The 26,584-nt window shown below is 37.0% G+C and overlaps 1 protein-coding gene across 16 annotated transcripts in view; it reads left to right on the top strand.

Annotated features, from left to right (window-relative positions):
• The window catches only part of BCAS3 (BCAS3 microtubule associated cell migration factor), a 500,928-nt gene that overhangs the window by 51,882 nt on the left and 422,462 nt on the right, over positions 1-26,584 (top strand). For all 16 annotated transcript variants that reach the window (XR_012155467.1, XR_012155469.1, XR_012155468.1 and 13 more), the window contains 2 exons: positions 20,997-21,104; positions 26,454-26,530. Coding sequence is in view for 13 of the 16 variants with exons in the window: in XM_073315905.1 (XP_073172006.1) it covers positions 20,997-21,104; positions 26,454-26,530 (185 nt within the window). In the remaining 3 variants the exon portion in view is untranslated. The remainder of the gene's footprint in view (positions 1-20,996; positions 21,105-26,453; positions 26,531-26,584) is intronic.

Genomic DNA, 26,584 nt, shown 5'->3' with positions numbered 1-26,584 from the left:
TAAGAAAAAAACGGAATATTGTGACAGGATTTTTCAAAATTTCTCAGTTACCACCCACCTCACTTGTTGCCTACAAAAATAGAGTAATTGTTTGCATCTGTGTGTTTTTGTCTGTCTTAGAAATAACTGTTATAAATCAATGTGACATAGACCCAAAGAAGCTTTTTCAGGATAGTATTTTCTTCACTTAATATGTGTTTAGGGTTGGTTTTTGTGTAATATTACCACCACCTGTAAGAATAACTTTTAAAGTACATTGCAAAATAGCCATGCTCGAAATCTCAAGGATGATGTAAAGATTTTATTTTGTGAGTACGAACGTTAGTATGTGAGTTACTTTCTCAAAATATGTTTAAAAGGTAAATTAAAAATGTTTTATATAAAAGTGTAAGGCTAAATGTTAATTCTTACTCTTTTTAATATACTTGTTAGCAAGCCAAATGAATTTGCCCCAGTGTCTTAGCATTATACAAATGCAGCCACTTGTGCAATATTTGTCACATAAATAAGCTCAGTAGTAGTTGAGCTTTGTTTCTGTCACTACCTGGTGTTTTGTCTCCTAAAGCAGTGTCTTTGGAGTACTGGCTTTCAGAATTGTACCCAATTATGCCAAGGGTTTGCTGGGCACAAATGTTCATTTTGTAGATTAAAACTGTGTTGTTTAAATCACTCTGAGGTGAGGCAAATGGTCATGAAAAATGTAATGACTGCAATTCTGTAAAACTTTACATCTCTGGTATAATTCTTCAGTAGTAGCTTTTTATTCTTGACACGATATTTGAAATATTACAGTTGCTGTTGACTTTAACTGAATATATAGATCTTGGTGGCTATTTAAAAGTTTTATAAAATTATACATACATTAAGATAGTAGTACAGCAGACTTACTTATGAACCCGTTGACTCAAAAGATATCCAATTGTCTTCTGCACTGTAAAAGAGTAATAAAATAAGACACTTTTAAAATGGCTAAAAATATAAATGCTGCCTGTTCCTTCTGTTTAGATTGTGACTCGATAATATATTGGAAATGTCACTGAGAAGAGATTTCTCATTATATTTATGTAGAATAAACCACAAAAAAATGCACTAAAAGAACATTATTAAGGTTGCAAAGTCCAAGTACTCAAAAGCTAGGAAAACCCAGAATGAAGGTTGTCTGTGCAACTTTAATTTGGCCCCGTTGTGTGTATGCATTATGATTCAGTCTTTAATTACATGATCACAGTACCCCGCCTCATTTTCAGTGCTCAAAATGACACTTAATGAGCACCGTACCTTGTTCAATACTTTCTTTTCTCATTGTTCATTGCGTGACCCTGTGCCTTATTTATTTTACACTTATTCAGATCCTACTCTGAAGACAGAGTTATTAATTTCCTCCCAGGCTTTCCTATGGTACTCATCACTATAGTATCTGCATGCTTCACAATTTTTAATGAATTTATTTTCACAGCACACCTGTGAGAAGGGGAGAGGCTGTTATCCACATTATATAGATGGGTATCTGAGGCACAGAGTGACTATGGTTAAAAGTTGTCACTGATTTTTGGGAGCTCAGTTTGAGACCCCCCAAGACTAGATTTTTCAAAATGCTTAGTTAGCATTCTATAACACTTTATATAGTCAAAGAACAATTCCCATTGACTTCAGTTGCAACTGTGAGGGACAGATTAAAAAAAATATGTAGGTGCCAGACTCGCAGTGAAATCCATAAAAGTTAGGCACCTAAATACCTTTAAAAAATCTGATCCCAGATGCTCAGCACTTGTGCAACTCAGACCTCAGGATCTCAATCAGGCACACAGAAAATGAGGTGCACACAATTAGTGACTGCATGTGAAAAGTTTGGTTTAAGTGACTTGAGCAACATCACACAGGAACTCTGGCAGAGGCAGGGATAGAATCCAGTTCTTCAGTGTGGCATTCAACTGCCTTTCACCATGAGACCCTCCTTTCTCTTGCAATTGACTGTCTCATTCCTTGGGGATTCTTTGGAAAAAATGGTATATAATTAAAGACTTTATAATGCAGCATGTGTGCAAGGGGGGGCAAATTAAGGATGCACAGGCCACCTTAATTCTGGCATATCCTAGTTTTTGAGTGCTTGAATTTGGAACCTTAATGTTCTTTAGTTTTGTGTGTGTAATTACTTAGCTTTTAAAAAAAAATTAATCATGTGGAGTGTCATGCTAGCACATGCATAGTTCATCGTCTGGGTTGGAACCTGTAGACTGATTACACAGAGCTCTGCCGCTTGAGCTGACAGAGTATCTGACAGCAGCAGTAGGTTGTCCTCTTTTATGTGGAACAGCACTAGAGAGGGATGGCAAATGTTGCCAGTGGGTTTCACAGATATTTGTTGACAGCTGAGGACTGGTGAGACTCCACAATCTTGGTTTCCATTCCAGGCTCTGGAGGCAAGCGGACTCTAATGGTTACTGTCTTCTGACCGTTTCCCACAAAGTGTGACCCTCTTCTCCCCCATCTCCTCCAACTTTGCATTACCCAAGTCTTCTCTTCCCCACCCTGGCTCCTTATCGCACTTTCCACAGCTCAGATTTCTTGTCCCATTCCCAGTCTTTCCCCGCGGTACCTAGTCCCCATCTCTCTGCCCAGCCAACACCAGCCCTCCCCCCAACTCCATCAGAGTTTTTCTCTCTCCATCCCCACTCCCCAACTCAGTCGCACCAGGCTCCTTTTCCCAGTCTCGTCCTTTCCCTCTTCTTGGTCTAACTCTTCTCTTCTCAGCTTTTAAGTCCGACAGTTTCCTCCTGTGCACTGCCTGGGAGCCTTTAAGTGGTCATTGAAAGCTCAGGAGAGACAGACTCCCTGTTGTCAGCTGCCTGGCTCCATTCTGGCGTGGAGCAGCATTTATGGAAGGTTTGGCTTCAGTCCTGTATCCCGGGGCTGGAGGGGGCATATGCACTTGTTTTTTGAGGATAGTGTGTGTGCAGTCCGGTCACACTTGGGAGCTGTGAGGAGATTACGCATGCTCAGTTGCTTTGTGGGGATGGTGCATATGCAGTTTGGTTTTGCCATAAGACCTGGGAGAGACTTGAGCATGCTCAGTAAGTATGGAATCTTTGGAAATTTTAGGTGACAAACTCTAAAAAGCTGCTACTGAGATGACCTAAGATTTTTCAAAGGCTTATAATTTTTTGCAGATTTTCACAGGAACAGCAAAAGGCACATCCCTACACAAAGGCCATTCTGACAAATCTGAAGCCCCAGCTACAAAGCATGCTAGAACTTTGTCTCGGTCATGTTGAAAAATTCTTGAGACCTGTTCTTTGCAATGTCTGTTTTCCTAACAGTGTTCTAAGAAATGGCTGAACCGTTTTGGCTGAATTTTTCCAGAAATATTTAGCTTGAGGCAGACGCCTGCATGGAAAATTTTAACCCAAATAGCTCAAGCCTGGCATAGTTATAAGCAACTGCAAACCAAAATGGAAAGTGTTAGGCAATTTTAATAATAGGTGATGCTATCTGTCCCACCTATAATGTGCAGATAATGAAGTGTCTTACAATCCTGCTGTCTTCAGATTAAGTTGCCGGTGACATCTTCGCATACCGTTTAAAGTTAATAGGCTTACACAAGAGTCATTGTGAGGGCATGACCTACAGAGAGTGGCATTGCAGAGATGTTGCTGGGGTACTTTTATTAAGTTTTGTGTGTGAGATGATAAGAACTGAGTGTGACTATCAGAGACCAAGGCTAATGTGTTGGGCTGGTAGTTAGAAAAAGCATTTCAGTTTTTTTTCGGGTAGAGCAAATGTGATATGTAAATCAGCGAGACAAAATAGCTGCGGAACCCGTACAATACAATTCTAATAGCAGAATGTTTTCAGATAGAACTGCACTTTATCTATAGCTCACTTTAAAGTAGTTAACATATACACACAAATGAGGGTATTTAATCTCCCATAGACTGTGTTCTAATTCTGATGTAATAGAGAAGAAAACCTGTTGATTCAGGTCTAAGATAAACCTTGAGATTATGTAGATCTCATAAGGGACATTGTAAATAACATTCTGATAATAGTTCCAAAGAGTTGGGTAGCATTTTCAAAGGAACCCACGTCAGGTTGTAAAGTCACACAAGTTCTCTTGACTCTTATTTTTTGTGCTTTTGGTGGGATTGTAGCTTAATCATTCTATATGAGAAGAAATAATGTGCAAAATACACCAAATTAACATACATATATTGTGTTTACCAATAGTGATATATACGAATTCTCCCAGTCTCTTGAATACTTCTCAAATGTCATTGACCAGGAAGTATTGTCTTTAAGATATACTTCAGACTAGCAAAAGAAGTGTGACTGATTTTCAGTTTTATGTATATTGGCAGATTGTGAAATTGCAAGGCCTACCATAGCTATAGATCTGTAAGTGGCTCCACAAAATGCTGTGCTTGCTTGGTAAAGTTGGGCTATAGTTGTGACCTTTCATTATGAATTAGAGCCAGTTTTTAGAGCTGCAGCTTCCAGAAATCCCATATTTTCCTATTAAGCTGTGGCATGTGGTTGTCTCTCAATATACAGAAAGTTTCTACATTTTGTTTGTCGTGTTTATCATATCTTGTATGTAGTTCAAGATCAGTCTGTCATTCAGTCAAAAGAAGTAAAACATTTGCGAAGTTGTTTATATGATGGAACTCTATCTGCTCAGATGGCTCAGGTTACATTTGGTTAAATGTTTTCTACAGAAATTACTTGAGGGTAAAATAAATTAAGATTTTTACTACCACTGAATTAATCTGTAGCAGAACATGGGATGGAATCAAGATCTGCCAAATTTGAGCTCTATATTCTAGCCACAAGATCAACCTAGGTCATATTCTTAGAAGAGTTATAGAAATATATATTCACAGACACATGCTCATTCATGTAATGATCAAAGGCGGCCAAAATCTGCTCAGCTCACAAAGAAGTCTGATCTGCTTACACTCAAAGAGCAGAAGTTGGCCCAGTAGTTATGTCCCATAGCACAGCATCATAAAGAATTACATTTTTATGTTGGGTTTGCCAGATACATTATAGCTAAAAATGGAAAGTGAAATGTTTGTCTTGGGAGATAGCTATCCTCAAGTGTCATTAGATATACAAATATAATTGGATAATGTTAAAATATTGTTCTAATAAACCACTTTTATGACCTGACTCCCCTGGTCCATCTGTGTACTTATGATTTAAATATTGGCCAATTTAGAGATCAGAGTGGAACACCTCGTAGATGTAGTGTGACACTCTTTAGAAGGACTTTAGAATTTGCAATTTGTTTTATATTAGTCCTTACTAAATTGCTTATCCTATAGTAACTAATCCAAAATATGATGGGACAGCAGCATTTTGTGACATGTGGCATGTCTCAGTGAAGTGGAAAGCATGTTGCACTCTGGGTTTTCAACTGAGGCATGCCACAGCTGAAAGGCCAGCTTGTGCTATACTTTACACTTCAGTGACAGGCATGCCACATGACACAAAATGCAGCAATACAACGCTACAAAGTGCTGCTGTCTCAGTGGGATACAAGTATTGTTTAGCTATATATACTTTTATACACTGTAATAATCTGTTTGGCTAATCGCACTATTAAACAATAATAGAATACCATTTATTTAAATATTTTTGGATGTTTTCTACATTTTTAAATATTTCAATTACAACACAGAATACAAAGTGTACAGTGCTCAGTTTATATTTATTTTTATTACAAATATTTGCAGTGTAAAAAACAAAAGAAATAGTTTTTTTTCAATTCCCCCATTGCAAATACTGTAGTGCAATCTCTTTATCGTGAAAATTGAATTTACAAAGGTAGAACTATGTAAAAAAAAAAAAAAAACCAAAAAAAAAACCCCCCAACCTGCATTCAAAAATAAAACGGTGTAAAACTTTAGAGCCTACAAGTCCACTCAGTCCTACGTCTTGTTCAGCCAATCGCTCAGAAAAAGAAGTTTGTTTGCGTTTGCCGGAGATAATGCTGCCTGCTTCTTGTTTATAGTGTCTCCTGAAAGTGACAACAGGTGTTGGCATGGCAATGTCATAGCCAATGTCACAGTATATTTACATGCCAAATGCCCTAAAGATTCATATGTCCCTTCCTTCTTCAACCACCATTCCAGAGGACATGCGTCCATGCTGATGATGGGTTCTGCTCCATAATGATCCAAAGCAGTGCGGGCCGATGCAAGTTCATTTTCATCATCTGAGTCAGATGCCACCAGCAGAAGGTTGATTTTCTTTTTTGGTGGTTTGAGTTCTGTTTCTGCATTGGAATGTTGCTCTTTTAAGACTTTTGAAAGCATGCTCCACAGCTCATCCCTTGCAGATTTTGGAAGACACGTCAGATAGGGAGACACCTTGGGTTGAGTGCCGTAACTATCATTAGAAATCTCACATTGTACCTTCTTTGAGTTTTGTCAGATCTGCAGTGAAAGTATTCTTCAAATGAACAACATGTGCTGAGTCATCATCTGAGACTACTACAACATGAAATATATGGCAGAATGCAGGTAAAACAGAAAAGGAGACATACAATTCTCCCTCCAAAGAATTCAGTCACAAATGTAATTAACACATTATTTTTTTTAATGAGCATCATCAGCATGGAAGCATGTCCTCTAGAATGGTGGCCGAAGCATGAAGGGGTATATGAATATTTAGCATATCTGGCATGTAAATATCTTGCAATGCCAGCTACAAAAGTGCCATGTGAACACCTGTTCTCACGTTCAGGTTACATTATAGATAATAAGCAGGCAGCATTATGCCTTGTAAATGTAAACAAACTTGTTTGTCTTTGCCATTGGCTGAACAAGAAATAGGACTGAGTGGACTTGTAGACTCTAAAGTTTTTTATATTGTTTTGTTTTTGAGTGCAGTTATGTAACAAAAAAAATCTAATTTGTAAATTGCATTTACACAATAGAGATTGCACTAGAGTACTTGTATTAGGTGAATTGAAAAATACTATTTCTTTTATCTTTTTTAGAGTACAAATATTAGTAATCAAAAATAATATTAAGTGAGCACTGTACACTTTGCATTCTGCGTTGTAACTGAAATCAATATATTTTAAAATATAGAAAAACATCCAAAAATATTTAATAAATTTAACTTGGTATTCTATTGCTTAACAGTGTGATTAAAACTGTGATTAATTTTTTTGAGTTAATCGCCAGCCCTAATTTTTATGTTTTAAACTTGTTTTGAGAAATCTTCTGCTACTTTGCTCTGTGTGACACATGGGGAGCATTAATTGTAATTATAGTATTGTTCAGCATACCAAGAAATTACACTGTAAGTGGGTTTTTTTTGTTTTTTTTTTTTAGAATTTTTCTTTGGTGTTTTTAAATGCGTTTTCTTTATGGAACTGTAGTTTTTGTGACACATAGCAAGCTGAGTTTTCCAAAGTTTGTTCTAAGCATTGTGGTACATTGTACAGTGTAACCACTTCTGTGTGTTGCTTTTGGTTTTTTCTTTTAGTAGATTGCATCAAACTGAAAGTTAATAAACAATTTCCCTGTACATGTATCCCCTGGAAACAGAATCTGCTGCACTTGCTAATAGAAACAGAAAATAACCTTACCTTTTATAATTGGTTTACAATGTAATGAGCATTCTTAAATATGTAGACGCCAAGTCAGTATAGGGGTGTATATACTGATTGTACCTCAAGGTACCTTTCAATACCTTTTAAAAATAAAGAGCCACATCTGGCACTATACAGTTTGCACTAGCTGAGGATCTGGCCCATAATATTTTGCTTTAGGCATCTGAAATGTGTCTGTAATTCATAGATCCCAATTATAGCATATTATGGTGGGCTAGCAGCTCCAGTGTCTCACAGATGGGAGACCTATATATTGCTAAATAACTTTATGATTTCCTGGATGGAGATTATTTAGTTTCAGATATTACACTTGAACGAATACAGATATGTAGCTTGCTTGCTGCATGATTGAAGTATCAAGTCTTCACTGTCTTCCCCCCAGGAACTGTTCCCCTCTTTTGTTTATTTGGTCTGAATTTAGATTGAAATCCTTTTGAAGCCTTTTATTCTGTGTTTTTATAAAATGCCTTGAACATTCATGCCACTATGAGCAATGCCATTTGTGATCACTGAATGGTGCATGCATGTTCTGTGCATACTGTGTTCTAGTATTACAGTAAGTGGATGCACTTGATCTTTTGTAGGGGAGTGCTGGCCTTGCCTCTTACAAGCAGCACTTGACAACTGATTCGTGGAATGATAGTTACAGCAACTTCACAGGAGTCTGTACGCCCAATCCTCTTGACTGAAAGTATCAGCTAGTGAGTTATGGAGAGTGATAAAACTGTGAGGAAAAAGCCATCCTTGAATTATGAGTACAGAATAGTTATAACTCACTATACTATCTATGTGTAAAGAGCATTGTAGGAGGAGGTTTGCCCTTACACACACGTTGCTTCCTATAACTGGGTAGAAGAAGAAATATATACGAACAGTTGTTTGAAAGTTGACTTTAGGTAAATATTAATGTTAAATAGGAGAAATGTAACTTATTATACATATTTGTACTTTTGTATGAATTCTCCATCTCCACATTCATTGAATTCCAAAAACAGGTTCACTTTATTCCATGTTTACTATGTATGTAAAGAGTTCTGAGGCAAAAAAAAGTACAGTAATTCCTGGCATCACTAAGGCTTTTTACTAATAGTAGTCCATAATCTCTTTCAAAGATGCACTTCTGTAAACTCTCTTCACTAGAAAGAAAAGGAGTACTTGTGGCACCTTAGACATGAACCAATTTATTTGAGCATAAGCTTTCGTGAGCTAGAGCTCACTTCATCGGATGCATAAAGTGGAAAATATGGTGAAGATGTTTTTATACACACAGACCACCCTATACCGGAAACCTACTGACTGCTATCCTACCTACATGCCTCCAGCTTTCACCCTGACTACACCGCACGATCCATTGTCTACAGCCAAGCTCTACGATACAACCGCATTTGCTCCAACCCCTCAGACAGAGACAAACACCTACAAGATCTCTGTCAAGCATTCTTACAACTACAATACTCACCTGCTGAAGTGAAGAAACAGATTGATAGAGCCAGAAGAGTTCCCAGAAGTCACCTACTACAGGACAGGCCTAACAAAGAAAATAACAGAACGCCACTAACCGTCACCTTCAGCCCCCAACTAAAACCCCTCCAATGCATTATCAAGAATCTACAACCTATCCTGAAGGACGACCCATCACTCTCACAAATCTTGGGAGACAGGCCAGTCCTTGCCTACAGACAGCACCCCAACCTGAAGCAAAAACTCACCAGCAACCACATACCACACAACAGAACCACTAAGCCAGGAACCTATCCTTGCAACAAAGCCCGTTGCCAACTGTGCCCACCTATCTATTCAGGGGACACCATCACAGGGCCTAATAACATCAGCCACGCTATCAGAGACTTGTTCACCTGCCCATCTACCAATGTGATATATGCCATCATGTGCCAGCAATGCCCCTTTGCCATCCATGTACATTGGTCAGATTGGACAGTCTCTATGTAAAAGAATAAATGGACACAAATCAGATGTCAAGAATTTATTAAATTCATAAACCAGTTGGAGAACCCCCCCCCACCCCACCCCCGCTGTTCCGCAGACGTTCTTGTTAAACCCTAGATTTGTGCTGGAAATGGCCCACCTTGAGTATCATACATTGTAAGGAGAGTGATCACTTTAGATAAGTTATTACAAGCAGCAGCAGGAGAGTGCGGTGGGGGGAGAGAGAACCTTTTGTAGTGATAAACACCCTTTTTTTCATGGTCTGTGTGTATAAAAACATCTTCACTGTATTTTCCACTTTATGCGTCCGATGAAGTGAGCTGTAGCTCTCGAAAGCTTATGCTCAAATAAATTGGTTAGTCTCTAAGGTGCCACAAGTACTCCTTTTCTTTTTGCGAATACAGACTAACACGGCTGTTACTCTGAAACCTATCTTTTCACGAGAGGTAGGCATATCCTTTGCCATATCCCTTTGACTACATTTGATGTAAAAGGCTAGTAGATAGCATAAAGGATAGAGTAAGAAAGAGGAGAGCAGATTTAACACACAAGTACGTAGGTACATTATGATTTTATTTTAAAATATATGCACACACGTATGGTTTAAAATATATATTTATTTTAACTTTTGTACTTGTTGTACAGAAACTGCTTTTGATAGTGATAGTCTGCACATAATTTACATAACATGGTAACGAAACACAGTGTTCTTCCATAATTTATAACAAGGAAGCTAATCAGCATGCCAAAGGTTGCCAATCCCTGCCTTAGAGTTACCTTGACCTGCCTCGTGAATTGTCAGCTAAGGACTTGGACAGCAGTGTTACCTTCTTTCCCCACTCTCCACATCTCTTTTTTTCCCTCGTGGTTGTAACTGTCAACATGAACTGATGTATGTAAGCATACTGCTGTGCCTACTTCATTCCTTGCCTCTGGAGGAGCAGTTTATTTGAATACTATGCATGTAGTTGCTCATCTAGTATGTATCAGATATGTGCAGTTAGGGTTTTGGCAAACACACACCACTTCCTTTTTTTCTGCAAACATTTGCTGTCACACACACAAAAACACTACAGTGTTCCTTTACCATAGTTTATTTTTTCCTACGTAGAACTCAGGTTCCCTATTTACCCGTTATAGAGCTGTTTCTGTCGAGCTAATGGCTGGTTGTTTTTTTTTTTATAGTTTTCCACTGTATGCCCAGCTATGAAGACAGAATTTAGCCCCTCCCTATTTGTGGAGGGATGAGGGTAGGGGATATGGAAGTTTCCATTGTACTTATTTGTTAGATTGGTTCTATTTAATTAATAAAGATGGATACAAGTGTAGTGCTTGATCTTTTGGAGTCTAATTCAAATAATATAATGCCAAATCAAATATATTTCCTTCTTATATTTAAAGGATTGGATTTAGTAACACATGCCTGTTTGGTGCAGCTTTTTCTTATTTAAAAATAAGAAAATTGCTTCCATGCTTCTTGCAATTTGTGGTAGGTTTAAAATGTCTCTGCTGTTTTGTGTTTCACTGATACGTGCACATTCTTGGAAAATGTCACTTTCTCAAATACCTTGTTCCATTTTTCGTAATGTTGAAGGACTGTTAAATATCATGAATGAAAGTAGTAAAATCTCTGATCTGTAGAGGAAAAACCTGAAATCAGTAACTGAAATAACTAAAAGCAGTTACTTGCAATGTTAAGTGATGCTTAGGCTATCTCTGGTCAAATATTTTTTTTATGATGTACTAACAGTTGATAGCATCCGACAGTAGTTTAAGAAAGCATATCTCTCTGTAAATGTATAGAATTCTAAAGACTGCATACTAGACCTGAAGATATATAATTTTACTTTTAAGGTCCTTTAAAAATGTGCAGTTCTTCAATGCACTGTTTCAGTATAACTTTCTAGTATTTGTATCTCTTGTTTAAACAAACAGAAACCACCAGCAAGATATTGTACACAGGAGCTTTGTGAGTTGAAGAAATTTAATTTGTGTCACTAACAGTATTAAACAAGTAAAATATCACTAAAAGAATGTGATGCAGTCATTGAGTGCTAGTTTTCTAAAGGCTGTTGGCAGAAATTTCCTTTCTTAATAGAAGGGTAGTTTACCAAAGAGATTCAGCATGTCCAGGAAGAGCTGGAGCAGTGACAGACATATTCTAATAGTTAGATTTTTTTTTTTACAGAATCAAGATCGCTTTGCTGAAAATTAAATTGTGCTTCAAAATAGAATAATCAAATAAGGCCACCTGACATCATTTTGAAACAGTGTAATGGCAAAAGAGCTTTTTTTTAAATTATAAAACAGACTTTCATAGACAGCTGTCAAATGGAAAGAATGGTTTCCAGATTTTTTTTATTCATACTTTTCTGGTTTTATGTGAATTATTGATAGATATGTCATAACTCTGTGAGAGAAATGACAAAATGTCTGATACTTGCAACTGAAAATAGCAGAGTTGCGATAGCTATAGAAACTTGATTCACATGGATAGTTTTAAACTTACAGAAGTAGAATTTACTAATTCACATGCAATAAAATTTACTAATCCACACACACAGACTTGCTCCAATTTTTTTAACAATATTTCTCAGAGTAGCTCCAATGTGTGAAATATTTCAGTAGACATCAGTGGTAGTACTCATAAGTAAGGCAAGCAGGATTTGACCTTTAAAGTATATAGCGTGTTATCACAAGGTATGGTATTGCAGTTCCAACACTTCATTATTTTTACAAAATGTTAGTAAATATACGGTTATATTTAAACCAAAACGACATTTATCAAAATAACTGATCCGATTACACTTGGTGACACGTCTGTTGTTTTGTCATGCCTGCTCACTTAGCCCAGTCCATGCTCATTGAAGTCAACCGGCATCTCTCTTCATTGACTTTGGTGGAGATTACATTGCGCCCTTACTAATTTTCACAAATCAGTCATTTGCAAAAGATGCTCCATTTACCTCTGCTGTGTCATATAGAGTAACTCATATGGAGTCATGATTTAGTCTGTTTTAAATGTTGATTTCTATTTAAAAACTAAACATTATTCAAAAAATCGTAAGATCACATTTGATCACAGGTGTGTTATTAGAAATGTCACACTGATTAAACAGAAATCTTGAGTTTATTTGCCCTGGATGTACTTGCTGGAAGAATTTTTTTTCTAGCTATACAGAACTCTTCCTGCTGTTTATGCTGCCTTGCACATTAGTGCATAAAATAGAAGCTCATTATATGAAGAAGGTAAATAGCCTCTTTCCAGCTGCTGCTTGTAAACTGATCCCTGCCTGAGGTGCCAGCATTGCTATGCTACATGTCCCTCTCTGTATCTGAAATTGTATCATCCGGAATTACATTACATCTAGCTCCATCTTCCCTTAATTATGCACCGAGTTACATTACATCTGCCTTGCTGTATGCTTGCAGGCGACGTCTTCCTTCATTCACTTCAGACAGATGATACACAAACAGCTTCTCCTTTTCTCTTATGGTCTCTTGGTTTAAACAGTCCTCTGGATTCCCAGGCATTAAGGTCAACTTCCTCTGATAGCTGTTTGTGGCAGGGTTTATTGATAGTGCTGAGATTGCAAAGAATTCCCCCAATACACTTGCTGGGAGGTGCTGATCTTGAACTGTCCGAATGCTATACTTACTTTAATGAAACTCCTTCCTTTCTTTTTGTTCAAGAGTGCCTCTTTTGAATTAGTCTTCCTTCGGGATAGCTGTCTAACAATCGCTGTTATGCATTTGCTGATCTATGCTCTCCTCCACAATTCAGTCTGAGAAGTATTGATAGCTTTCACTCCTCTTCTAGCTTTTAGAATCTGTGGCATTTAGTGAAGGGATATTTTGTAGCAACTGCAACTTGACTAGTGTTTTGTTTTTTTTTGTTATACATCTGACATCTTTCTCTCACTTTTGTTCTCACCAACTCAGTCTTCTGTGGATTTGGTAGAGATCTTAATTTTGTGGGCTTCTCTTGCTGATCTAATACAGTTTTTCCTGTACTTCGTTTCTGTCATTTCCACTCCTCTTCTAGTTTAATGTTCCTGACCTTTCCTCTGACCATAATCTTTCCTGTTCCTCATTGTCTTGATTTCTTAATAAAGAAAACATTTCTGTCTGCATTTACAATTTCCATTAGATTTTGCTTGATCAGAGCATGTTTTCTCTCATCAGGCGCCCTTGTTGTTGATCACTTACTTATTTGTCCTGTTGACCTGACCTACTCTTATTTTTATAACTTTTGGTTCATTCTGTCATTACTGTTTTTAACCTCATTACCTTAAATTATTCACTCATTGGAAAAGGAAACTTTAGTATGCAAATGTAAAGTTATTAAGTACATCATAAAGGTAAGCTGTAACCTTGTTCGCAGGAATATTTTCAATTATTAGTATGTGATCTAGTTACAACACTGGTTTCCAGAATAAAGTGATGGGAGGGGGCATGAGTTAATTTGCACAGTTATTGTACCATTACAACCCACCGCATCATTATAGTGCTTCTCAATGAAGATTCTATCCACATAATGTAGGTTCGTCATCCTTACATGTGGGGATTATACAATATGTGCTATTGATACAACAGCTTCTGCTTGTTATTCCTGAGAGCTATCATTTGTATGTCTCATCAGTGGGATTATGTATTATACATGCCCAATGAGCTGGCTAAATTTGTCAAAAATAGGAATGTAAAGTTAGGGTCCTAAATCCAGATTTTGACACTTGCCTGGATTATCAAAAGTGCTAGTTATCCAACAGTTCTCGTTGACGTCAGCCTAACCTTTGCAATGACAGTACAATATTTAAAATAAAGGGAGATGATGGAAAATTAACCTTCGTTCAGAAACAGGAATTAAAGCTCGACAATTAAGGGGAAAGGTCTCCTGTAAACAGAAACATTTCTGAAGTGGTTGCTCTTTCAGAAAGTGTATATTCTGATTTTACTCATCCCGAAGGTTTGGTCTTATGTCACTAAACTTTTTCATGTTTTCTGCTTTCCTCTGGTGTGTTTTTTTTTTTTCTATGGATGGTCACGCTTGTGACATGAGAAAAAGCTTGTCCTTGTGAGCAGGTTACTTAAATCTTTTTGTGCACAAGATATGGCCTTATGTCAGGTCCTTTGGTCTTTTCTTAAAGACCATAAGATTTGCTGACCTTTAAATTTTTTTCTATTCACGTATAAAAATTAGGATTTCTCTTGGTGTTTTTAAACAGGTTGCTGCTGCATTAAGTTTTATAGCTATATAAATATACTGTATAATGGATGGTATATTTGCTATATGGTACGCTTGTGTGTGTACATTCATCTTTCCACTCAGAACTACTACAAACTGAGTGAATCTCACGTTTTTTAAAAAACAACCTGTGAATAAACGGTACCTGTATCATAATACACTTGCACAGATATATTCATTTGCCAACTGTACAAGGCATCAGTTAGAATTTTTTTTTCTACTATCTCCACAGTGCAGTGACGAGTTGGGAAAACCAAATCAAAACAACCCAAGAGCCTTATGGAATTCTTACATTTTGTTTACTAAAGGAAAACATTTTTAAGTGCTATTGGTGAATTTAGGGCTCTCAGTCTTGAGCGATTCATTTAATATCTTTTTATATTAAGCATCTATCTGGACAGCAAGGATACAATAAAAATATGGATCCTCCACCAGAATTATTTTTAGTATTATATTTCTGACAGACTTAAGAATATTACCACCCCAGGTAAGGAAAGCACAGTCTCCACATTCCTGTTTGAAGATCTCCATCTGTCTCCTTGTGTTACTTTACATAACTACCTTTGAGACACTGAATTATGATCAGTGTTCTTCTGACCAAGGAGAACTGGATGGGCTGTCATCTTTTGTCAGCTAGAGGGTTTCCTACTTATCTCAAACTTCACTTGTTTTATAGTCTTCTGGGGACATCAGCTTGTGTTGTCTTAATTAATCCAAAGTAGACCTTTAAATAACCAGTGTATTTTATGTTCACTGAGTAAGTAGAATAGGGAGCATACATGACCCGTTGGTGATTTTAGTGTTAATCTATTTCACAAAGAAAACACAGTGGAGTAATTTGTTACCTTCTCAGTTTTGTGATGTGTTGCATTCCATGGGCTCCACAGCTTCGTGTTCTGGTTTTCAAGCAAAAGTTCTCAAATTCTTTTGAAAAAGATTGTTTCCATGCAGTCCGTGAAGTGAAGGTTTTAATTGTTGTTCCATTTCTGTGGTACAAATTTAAATGTGCTTCTGTTAATTATGTTAACATAATTGGTGTCACTTCAAACACTTTCAAGATTTGAGTGTGTATCTGTTTGGCCACTGGTTGCTTAGCAAAGACTATTCCTACATTAAATATTTTGTCTAAGGAAACTTTCCAAGATCCTTAGAGTCTCTGGTAAAGGATAATGTTTTGAATATTTACTGTTTATCCTCTTATATCTTATTGAACACACAATTTATTATTTTTAATATAAATATACTTAGAATATTAGTATTTTGTCTATATTAGTAATAACAGAGTCCAGTAGTAAAAGGGTGTGCTTGGAGTAAGTGGTATGGAAGAAGGAGATTAATATTCTTAAATATCTTTACCTCTATAAGCCTGGATTCAAGGTCTAGCTTAAGTGCTTAGTGAAAAAGAGTTGGTGGGGCTAGATTTTCAGTAATTCCCAGAATCAGGGCCATATTTTCAGAAGAGCTTTGCCCCATGTAATCACCTAAATGAAGTGGCCAGATTTTCAGAAGTGCTCAGTATCCAAGTGGCCACTGAGTCCTTTTTTTTTCTTTTTAGAAGGAAAAAAGGTGTGTTTTTGAGTTTGCTAACCCAGGTTAACTAATTCAAGGTAAAACCTTAGTGCAGACAAGGCAGTTTGTAGCTTTTACACAAATTAGCAAGTAAAGTAAACAATTTGGCTCCCCTGTAGTCTTTAACCCAACTTGCTATGGGACAATTTAGTTGTTAACTGGTTGCTGAGCTCTTTTGAAAAGTTAGCCCAGAAGCTTATTTCTGGTCCTTAGTGCATCTCATAAGAGGGTGCACAGCTTCTTGTAGAATTAGATGCAAGATGTACTGGCCTAACAAAACTTTATAGATGTCTGGATTTCAGTAAATTGTCTAATAGGGTTGTAACATAAAATTATAAATGTACCTGTAAATGTCTAAGCTGGGTCTTAGGATGGTAGGAAAGTATATGTCAGTGTTAATGGTTTTTGTATATAAAATTTGGGTGTGATGTACAAAAACTTGCAGAATGCTTGCAGCCCTCGCTGACTTCAGTTATTGCTGCTCCTGCTCAAAAATTCTGATGATTGGATCCAACATCTTCAGATTCTCATTGTTCTAAAATATTTGACATTTTCTGTATATTTTGGGGGTGTCGAAAGTAAATAGAAGATCATAGGAACAACTTGTCAGACCACGTGCAGCAGTGCAATAGTGGGTGAGAAGAAAGGTATGGTTTGCAAGAAAGCTTTGAATCAAAGCCTGGCGAAGTTCAGTGTACTTTTGATGCAAGCCACAGTCCTCTTGCAGCGTTAACCTTTCCTTTTAAACATGATGCTGTTTGTTTTAGCCAAAGCTGCTTGCTCATCTACATGGACATTGGTAAAATGATATTGTCATGACCAGCCAAGAGGTAGGCATCAAGTAAAAGAAGTAGAGAACAGTTAGACATCTGAGAGAGAGAGAGTACTTAGCACCCCACGTTGCGTCGCCTGAGGATCCGAGGGATATTAGAGATTGCGCTGTTTTTGTTCCAGATGCTGCATGAGATTTTATCCATTCCTAAACACAGTTGTTATTTCTGCTAAGCCTGTATTACTAGACTATAGGCTTGGACCTTAGCAGCAAATTATTTTGACTACTTTACCTAGTGCCTTTTAATGTTGAGAATCTCACTCAGGATGATGTCCAAATGCCAAGTTTAATTATCAAGATTACAGGGTTAGTGTGCACACAAATTGCACAGCAATAACAAAAGGTGTGAATTAATAGTTTGACTTTACCTAAGTCAACCTTAATCACTTCTGTTCTGTGCACAGACTTGTACCAAAATGGTTAAATTGGCTTTGGGAAGCAGATTTAGTTAAATCAAGAAAAGGAGCACTTGTGGCACCTTAGAGACTAACCAATTTATTTGAGCATAAGCTTTCGTGAGCTGCAGCTCACTTCATTGGATGCAGCTCACTTCATTGGATGCATCTGATGAAGTGAGCTGTAGCTCACGAAAGCTTATGCTCAAATCAATTGGTTAGTCTCTAAGGTGCCACAAGTCCTCCTTTTCTTTTTGCGAATACAGACTAACACGGCTGTTACTCTGAAATCAGTTAAATCGAAGGCAAGTTGGCAAATAGATCAGCACTTGCTTTCCAACATCCTTTAGTAGTAATGGACTGCTAATTGAAGGTGACTGATTGTTGTGTCCCATCTTTTGGCCTTGTAAATGGTTGACACTGATGTACCCTCTCCTTTAATTATTAACGTAGGTATGTGCCTGGAGCAAATGATTCTTTCCGAAAGAATTTCTGTGGGAGTTAATTATGTGTTGCTGTTTTAAAAAATTTTTGTGTGCCTGTTGGTTTTCAACAGTATATGCGTATTTTGCATACCGCATTCTTGTTGGATTCTAGATAGGAAATGGGCCGTATTTGTGTCCCTAGTTCTCCAGAAAAATTCTTGAGCAGCCTAGGCCGAAACACAAGCAAGTATTGTGTCAGGTATTGTGTAAAATAAAGCAGATAAATGCAAAAGGAAACACACTCTCTTTACCCATACTTAGTATGTTTATTCAGCTGGCAATTTGTGCTGCTTCATATTCGTTGACCTAGAAATAGCCATCATTTTAATGCACTCTTGGAGGAAAAAAAGGTGTTATAGAAGAAAACTGCCACATCAAAGCCTCTCTCCAGCTTGTAAAATGGTATCCACCACCACTACCCTTCTGATACTGTAACACTCGGCACTTTTTTCTATCTTCAGAAAGTTTGGCCTTTTTATTAAGAAATGGCTGTAGAGTTTTATTTATAGTAAAATGATAAAAGCAACACACACTATTTGAAAAGATCAGTACTGTTTAAACAAGAGTCTACAATAAATGTAATGTGGGTTCTGCATGTCTATATGGCAGAAGTTGCCGTGTGATTCAACTGTTGCCATATAGTGTAATAAGTATCCATTTAAGTAAGTGTTAGAGTGAAATCCTATGTAAACAGCTCGAACAAATTTAGAACTGCATACTTGTCAAGTGACCCATATTTTGTGGGTCAGATCCGCTGTTCCGAAGTCTGACTTTGGGATCAGTGAAATTAAACACTTGGCTGACTGTGGCTGTACAGAAAAGGTTTGTGGCTGTTGAGGATATCATGGAATCAGTGTAATAATACCCTCTCCCTTTCCAAATACAGGAGGCTCACATTCATCCTTTTCCTTCCAAAAAGTCTTGGGACATATGTAGAATGTTGAAAGAGGACCCCATAATGACACTCTTCTTATTACTGGACCTTTGGCAGGTTTAAATACATCCCTAAATAATTTGGAAAAACTTGTTTTGCCCCATGAGAATTAGATTTAAATTAGTTTGAAAGTGAATATTTTTTCTGCTGTTGTTTCACTTATATAACATACTCTTTCCTCTTCTTCAGCTTACCTTTCCACAAAGAACAGTTTGTTTTGTACAACCGAGGAAGGTTTCACTGTACTTAAAAGAAAATAAAAATATATATAAAAAAAAATCCAAACTAAAAGATTTTATTTCTCTTAAAAATACCAATAACAACAACTTTGAATTTATGGATTAATGTTTTTTTGGAAATAAGCAAATTTATGAAATGCTGGGAAAGGGACCTCAGCGTTATTTATAACCAGGTTATTTAATTAAATTAAACTACAGGCATCTGTGCAAATCTTTAATTAAAAAAAAAAAAAGGTTTCTGACACAAAGATAAATTTTGTTGAAATCATTTAATCATTGAACCAAAAAGGAGATGCTGTTGCTTGGCCTTTTGGCTAAGATCCAGTATAATAAGGTGGTCCAGAGGCATTGACACAAAGCACATCACGGGACACGGTCAGTACCAGGACGAGTAAACGAGACCACCGGCCAGGGAAATAACCCGCTTCCTTCCCTGACGAACCAAGGGATGCACCCCACCCATGTACCTATTCGCTCCACCAATACTGATTTGGACTCTAAATACATTCTATGTGTGGCATATCCAAGACCACTTATTCACCCCAATCTGGGTCTCTGCGGTTATGTCCTATGTATGTATTTTGTGAACCTTGTAACTGGTACTTGTAGTCTCTCATAACTCAAGCCTGACTCCAGATGTACAGTACCTTCCTTCTTAACTTGTGTAAACTTGATTTTAAACTTCAGCTTTAATAAATGTTTAATTACTGTGTTCTCTACCTAGAGATGATATCTTACATTTGCCATATCTGGGGAGGATTAATTGTGAGATCATGTTAAGACTTGTGTTGTCCTCCTTTCTGTATTTTCTAGTATGTTTGAAATGGGAGAAAAATCTTACCTTCAAGAGGAGAGATTTATTTGTGCAGAGAAATAAGTTGTGATGTGTTGTACTCTGCTTTTAGTGATACCTCTTTTGTAGCCTGTTTTGTAGCTTATTACCGTAATATAAATAGCCTGTATTTTGTGTAACTTAATTTAAAAATGGTTACATTTTATAAAACTTGTTTTTAATTACACTGCAATTACAATGAAATTACATTGTGGTTATGCTTTTTGAAATCTGTAATTATCACTGCTGCTCATACCTGGTAAATTATTGAATTATTTATTATTGCCCATTTAGTTACAAACTTGAAAGGAAAATAAGTTTGGTGTTATCCATTTTTATACCTTTAACTGGAATATAACCTTTTCACCAGAAAGTTAACTACATGCATTGTGCTGAGAGCTAGTCATTGACAACAGATTGTACTGGATTGTGTAGAATTATAGGAAATGCCTTTCTTGAACACTGATGTTTCAGATCCTAGAAGTTCATTACTAGCCACACTATTGTAATAAAATCCAAAAGGGCTATAGGTAAAGGAGTCATTCAGTTTCTGATAATAATACAAAAGTCCGAAATGATTGAACAAAATATTCTGCAAACTGAACTTCCTCCCAGACCCAAGTCATATTCCTTTCCATCTCCCTTCATCTGCATATTCACACCTCTTCATGCTATTCTTCTAGCTACTTTGTCAATTTTATTTTACAAAAGCCCAGAGTATTGAGCTTCATTTGAATAGTCCTCACATACTTTTTACTAGATCAGGCCTGGAGGGGCTAAGAAGGGGGAACAGAAGGACAAATCATGAGTAGTTTGGTTTTAATATTTATAAGACAATGGTTTAAAAGTGTTTTAAAATGTACAATATCTAAACTTCCGTTTCTGTGATCCTTTCAGCACAAGCCCACCTTATTGCTGTGTGGACCTTTACTCTTTGCGAACAGGAGAGATGGTCAAATCCATACAGTTCAAAACTCCTATTTATGATCTGCATTGCAACAAAAGGTAGACATTTTCCTTCATTCTCTGTGTTAACTTTTTTTTTTTTTTTTTTTTTTTTTTTTGCTGCATAGAAAACTCTAGTAACATGCATAATTTCAATTTTATACATTGACTGGCTTTAGCATTATAAAATATCATGCAGGCATCTCAGTTCTGCCAAAAGTAGAGCTTGGGTTTTCCACTTTTCAAAGAATATTTTGACTTGAAGTAGGACAAAAATACTTCTATAGTGCCTTTCATATGACCATCTGCAAACACTTTACAGGTATGAACTGATTAAGCGTCACAATGCCTTAGTGTGTAGGAATGTCAAGTATCCTCATTTCCCTTTGTGCGAATTGGGAATCTGGGGCAGAGTGCTGTTAAATCAATTAACATCTGTAAGTCAGTGTCTGAGTTGGCAGAACCCTTGTGTCTTGATACCCCAGTTCCCTGCTTTAACCACTAGTCCACGCTGCCTTCCTATACATAGACTATATATGAGGACATCGTATGCATTCTGAGTTGTATAAATAATAATTGTACTCCTTTATGTTAGAAGGTGGGAACTAGATAAAGCAGTGTTTTTTGTCTGGAATAACAATACTTAGATATTTCTAAGCCATCCTCTTTTGGGATTTAGGTATTCAAAGTATCAGGTCTGAAATACCATGATTCTCCAGAGCCACAGGTTGAGATCCTGTCAGGGTTAACTCAGCCCTTCATACTTCTGAGGTAGATAAAACTGAATATCCTACACTGTGTTTTCAGACAAAAGACACAAAAAGTCCCAGGTCTATCTGTCTCTGCATGAGGATAGAAATGATTCCTTGGCACTTTTAATAAGAGATTTTGCTGTGGTAACTTTTACCAAAATTTTCTTTTTCCTATCCCCACTATTGTACTGCCTGCGTGGATGGCTACTTCCCTCTACCTCATTTATTTATTTTATTTATTAACACTTTTTTACAGCATTCTACATCCTTGTATCTGAAGGTACTTTATAGAGGAAGGAACAGTGCCATTCCCATGTTACAGATGGAGAAACTCAGGCCTAGAGAAATTGTACATTTCATTGGTGCTATGGGTATAGTTTGTGATGTACTCTGGGATCCTTCAAGATGGAAGGTGCTATAGAAATGTAAAATGTAATTTTATTAAGAAATGCTCAAATTGAAAATATTTTGTACTGTGTTGATTTTAGCAGCATCATTTTAAATAGACTGAGGAATGGGGTGTGGTGCAAAATGAGAACTGAGAAAGTTAGAGACGAGCAGGTGGCAACAGTCAGATTGAGTTTGGATATTGTGTAAAGGAAGAAATAGCAGGATTGAATAACTGTCAGTTTTAAGGGGAGAGAGAATAGCAAACTACACTGAGAAGATGAGCCTGAAGGAAAAAGGAGATGATGATGAAATTATTAAAGGAATAAAAGAGTGGGGATTCTAAAGACCACTAAAAATATTGTTAAAACAGACACTTCTCTAGTATGGCACCATAGAGAATATCAGTGTCTAAATTAATCAAAGATGAATAGTTGAAGGAAACATTAGAATATAGAACAATTGAACAAACAAGTAATTTTCATAGCACAATAAAGTAATATAATTTGATGTTATAGTAGAATTAAAGGACTAAATAGTATGTTAGTGTTAACTATCCATAATGAAAGTCAATGGGACAGTATCAGATAACTAAGTTGAACTGAAGAAGTTAAACTAAGAATATAAAAGAAAATTTTCACAAAATAGGTCACTGTTCCTTTAACAGTCTGTCAGAAAGAGTTCAGTATGTATCTGTGCAACTGTCTCTTTAAAAATTTAAAGTTCCCTTGTGGACAGTGTGATGATAGTAAATCTTTCCAGTCTAGTCTTCTTTTTTTCTTAAGAAGAAGAAAAGTCCAATTGTAAAAACAGTCAAAAGGCAAAACATCATTCAAAGTCTCCCAACTATAAAAAAAAAACACACACACTCTTTCCAGGTGCTAATGTTTTTTTTTCCTAAGTGGTGAAAATGGAATAGCTACTTCAAAGTTGCGGGGCTGTATCAAGGGTAGTTGTTTTTCTGGAACATATCAGATTCTATTATCATCCAAGAAAAGTTCACTATTTCAGATTGAAAATGCTTGGAAAATGGCAAATTGAAGCCCTAATGGGGCATGAGCTACATTGCAGACTAATGCAGTGCAAAATTGAAGTTTTAAAATAAAATTTGAATAGAAGAAGAACAGAAAAGCATTCAGTATTCATATTTTTATATGCCAAAACCATCCACAATCTGTTAGGCACTATCCATACAGGAAAACACAGTCTATACCTCTAAGAGCAGAAGACGAAATATGAGACTGATTGGGGAGAGTGTTGTGATCAAAACAAATACAATTTTTATATACAGCTGCTCCCCGACTTATGCAATCGTTTTCGTTCCGTTCTGGAAAGCCTTGCGTAACTCAAATTTTGCATAAGTCGGAAACATATACCCAAATGTTATGCCAAAACAAAAAACAAACAAAAAAAACCCCCCCAAAAAACACCCTCCTATTTCTAGCTCACGGAACTTTTTCTGTAAGTGCGAATTTGCGTAACTCGGGTCTTGCGTAACCTGGGGAGCGTCTGTACATTACACTTTAAAAAACAAAAACAAAACCCACTATACTTGACTACCTTTCAGTCTGTCCATTAACTGGCTAATTTCTTAGAGACCTCCTGGAAGAAGTTACATAAAACTGATACACTTCCTTTTTGTTTTCCTTTCCTATGATTTAAACAGTTGGAATTCATTTTGTTAAACTAAAAATAGTTGACCGTAAAAGCAATTAGGTTTGGGATAAAAATTAGTATTCATTTCAGACAAGACAAGATGTAAATTGAGAAAAAAGAGGCTTTTATAACCGAAACACTCCTGAACCCCTGAACCACAATTTTCCTTCATGACATCGCCTGGGTAGATTGCATGTCCTGCCATTTGGCAACAGAACTCGTTTCAAAGCACACACTTTCCTGTTCCAGCATTGTAATGGTAGGGATATGAAAGCCCCCCCCCAAAACCATCCATGAGTTTCTCTTTTTCTGTCATCTGAAGCGGATGCAGAGCCCATTCTTTCCGTTGCTTCTGGATTTGTATTAGAATAGCTAGACTTCCTACCCTGATACAATAGTTCTAGAGTCTTTTATGCATGGAGGAAAGGATCCTAATCATCTGGAGCCAGGAGTTTCTTCTGAGTCTTTTCTGAAGAAGTCCTCAGACTTATCAGAGAATGAGTCTAACCCTAGCCAGGGAAGTTCTCAAGTCCATCAGGACAGGAGTTCTTTGGATCTTTTGCCTATGAGTAGAGCAGCTAGATCTTCTTCTCAAAAGGAGCACCCCAAACTCTTACAAGAAGTCTCTATGCTCTTAGAAGAAGAGGCAGCATAGGGGCAAACAAGCACACCCTAACGTGCTAATTCTCTGGAGCTAATAGAGGTTGATAAGAAAGTGGTTTTGATTGTCCCAGCACAGACAGCCACCTTGGATCATAGGGATCCAAAAATGATAGAGCCTAGCTAGATCCAAGGTACTGAGATCCTTTGTTGGATCATATGACTTTGAGGTTGGGCCTAAGGCACTTGGCTTGGCAGATCCAGGTTTCCCAGGTCCTTTGTGCGTGAAGGAAATGCTTGTGGACCCAGCATTCTCAAAATTGACTCTACAGAAGGGTTGGTTACAGTGGGCCCTTTGAATAGAAATGCAGCAACTGCACGTTGAGGGCCAAGGATTTTTTTGTGGAACGCCTTTTCCCAGAGTTGTTCTAGGGTTGGAATCGAAAGGGTTAGTGAGTGTGGAAAACAAATATTTTGGAGGCTGCCAGATGCGTGGACTGATGTCTTCATCCATCCATGAAGTAATCCCAAGATCCCTCTCCCAAATTCTTGATTATGGTGGTCTCCGGTTTTTCATTCAAATACACTTTTTACAGCCAATATTTTTCCTAAGCTTCATGATCTTCTGGTTAAGCTTGGTTGCTACACATTTTGGACATTAAGAGGACTGCTAGGCATGTTCCTGATAGGACAGACGTTTCGAATGGTAATTGATAGAACAAACATTCTAGCATATATATATATATATATATATATATATATATATATATATATATATATATATATATATATATATATATAATATGTTATGTTGACAACGGGCAGCACTCTGTGTGTGTGTATATATACACACACACACACACACACACACACACACACACACACACACTCATAGTGCTGCCCGTTGTCAACTAAATAGTAACTACAGTGTTTCCAGCTTTTTGTAATAAGACAGTAACCAGATTTAACAGAACCATGTTGCTCCATTTGAGGAAGGATTGTATTAAACGTAGTGAATGGGTGATAAAGCTTACAAGCTCATGGGCTGGCACAGCTTCCCAGGCTGATGTTCACTTTTGAAAATAAACGTGTAAATGGTTTCAGAGGCCCTTTGGGTTTAAATGGCCTAAATCTTCATTTTAAACTTTTAAAAATCTTATACTTTTTTTTAAGCTTCACTTTTACGTCCTGTTGATCTGTAGAGTATACAATGTGCCAATGCCTAATCATTTGCCATATGGCTTTTGTTTTGCTTCAAATAGTGAACAGGTATTTAAATTTTGTGGGTGGGTGGCTATCTACATATGCTCTCCCCTCAAAATATATGGCCCTTTGTTTTAAGGCTCAAAAATGTAGGACAGTTAACGTTTTTGCCAGGTTACAGAATTTCTGTGAATTGGTATTTGAGTGAAATTGTCAAAGGTAACTGGACAATAGCTGTCCCCTTGAATTTTTTTCATTGTCCTTGTATTTAGGATGCTGGTAATCACTGGAAGTGGTTTATTACATAAAGCCCATTTCTCTCATCTTTAATTCCATGGTTCTATGCTTTCATATGGGGGAAAAAACACTGTTGGTATCTACTAACAGTAGTATTTACTACTCGTAGTTTGACAGATTTGCAATGAAATAAACAATGTGATTATTTCCATGGTAAAAGACTTCCTTTTAGATTAGTCTGTGTGCTGACTGTGGATTTGATTATGATTTGAGACACGAAGGGCAATGCAGGATCCTTGCAATTCCATTTTCTTTCTTTTCTAATGGAACTTTTATTACAGGAGGTATATCATAGATGCTGCACTACTCTGCATGGTATTTGTATACTTCCTGAAGAGCAGGTTATGGTGGTGGGGATGAGACTCTTTAGTAACTGCCAGTTACTGGAGAACTGGCAGGTTGTTGCTCAAGAATTTAAATTGAGGGTCTTGAAACAATTACATTTTAAATATTGAATCTTAAACCAACAGAAGTAATGTTTCAAGTACACATGTTTTCATTTTTGTGTTTTTAGGATACTTGTTGTAGTCTTGCAAGAGAAAATTGCTGCCTTCGACAGCTGTACATTCACAAAAAAGTTCTTCGTTACAAGTATGTATGATATTGGATTCAATTTCTCTGCTCTGCTGAATAGTTGTAGTCCCA

Source organism: Lepidochelys kempii, chromosome 17, assembly GCF_965140265.1.
Source record: "Lepidochelys kempii isolate rLepKem1 chromosome 17, rLepKem1.hap2, whole genome shotgun sequence".
In the NCBI taxonomy this organism is placed as follows: Eukaryota; Metazoa; Chordata; order Testudines; family Cheloniidae; genus Lepidochelys; species Lepidochelys kempii.
This window is presented reverse-complemented; position numbering and strand designations above follow the sequence as displayed.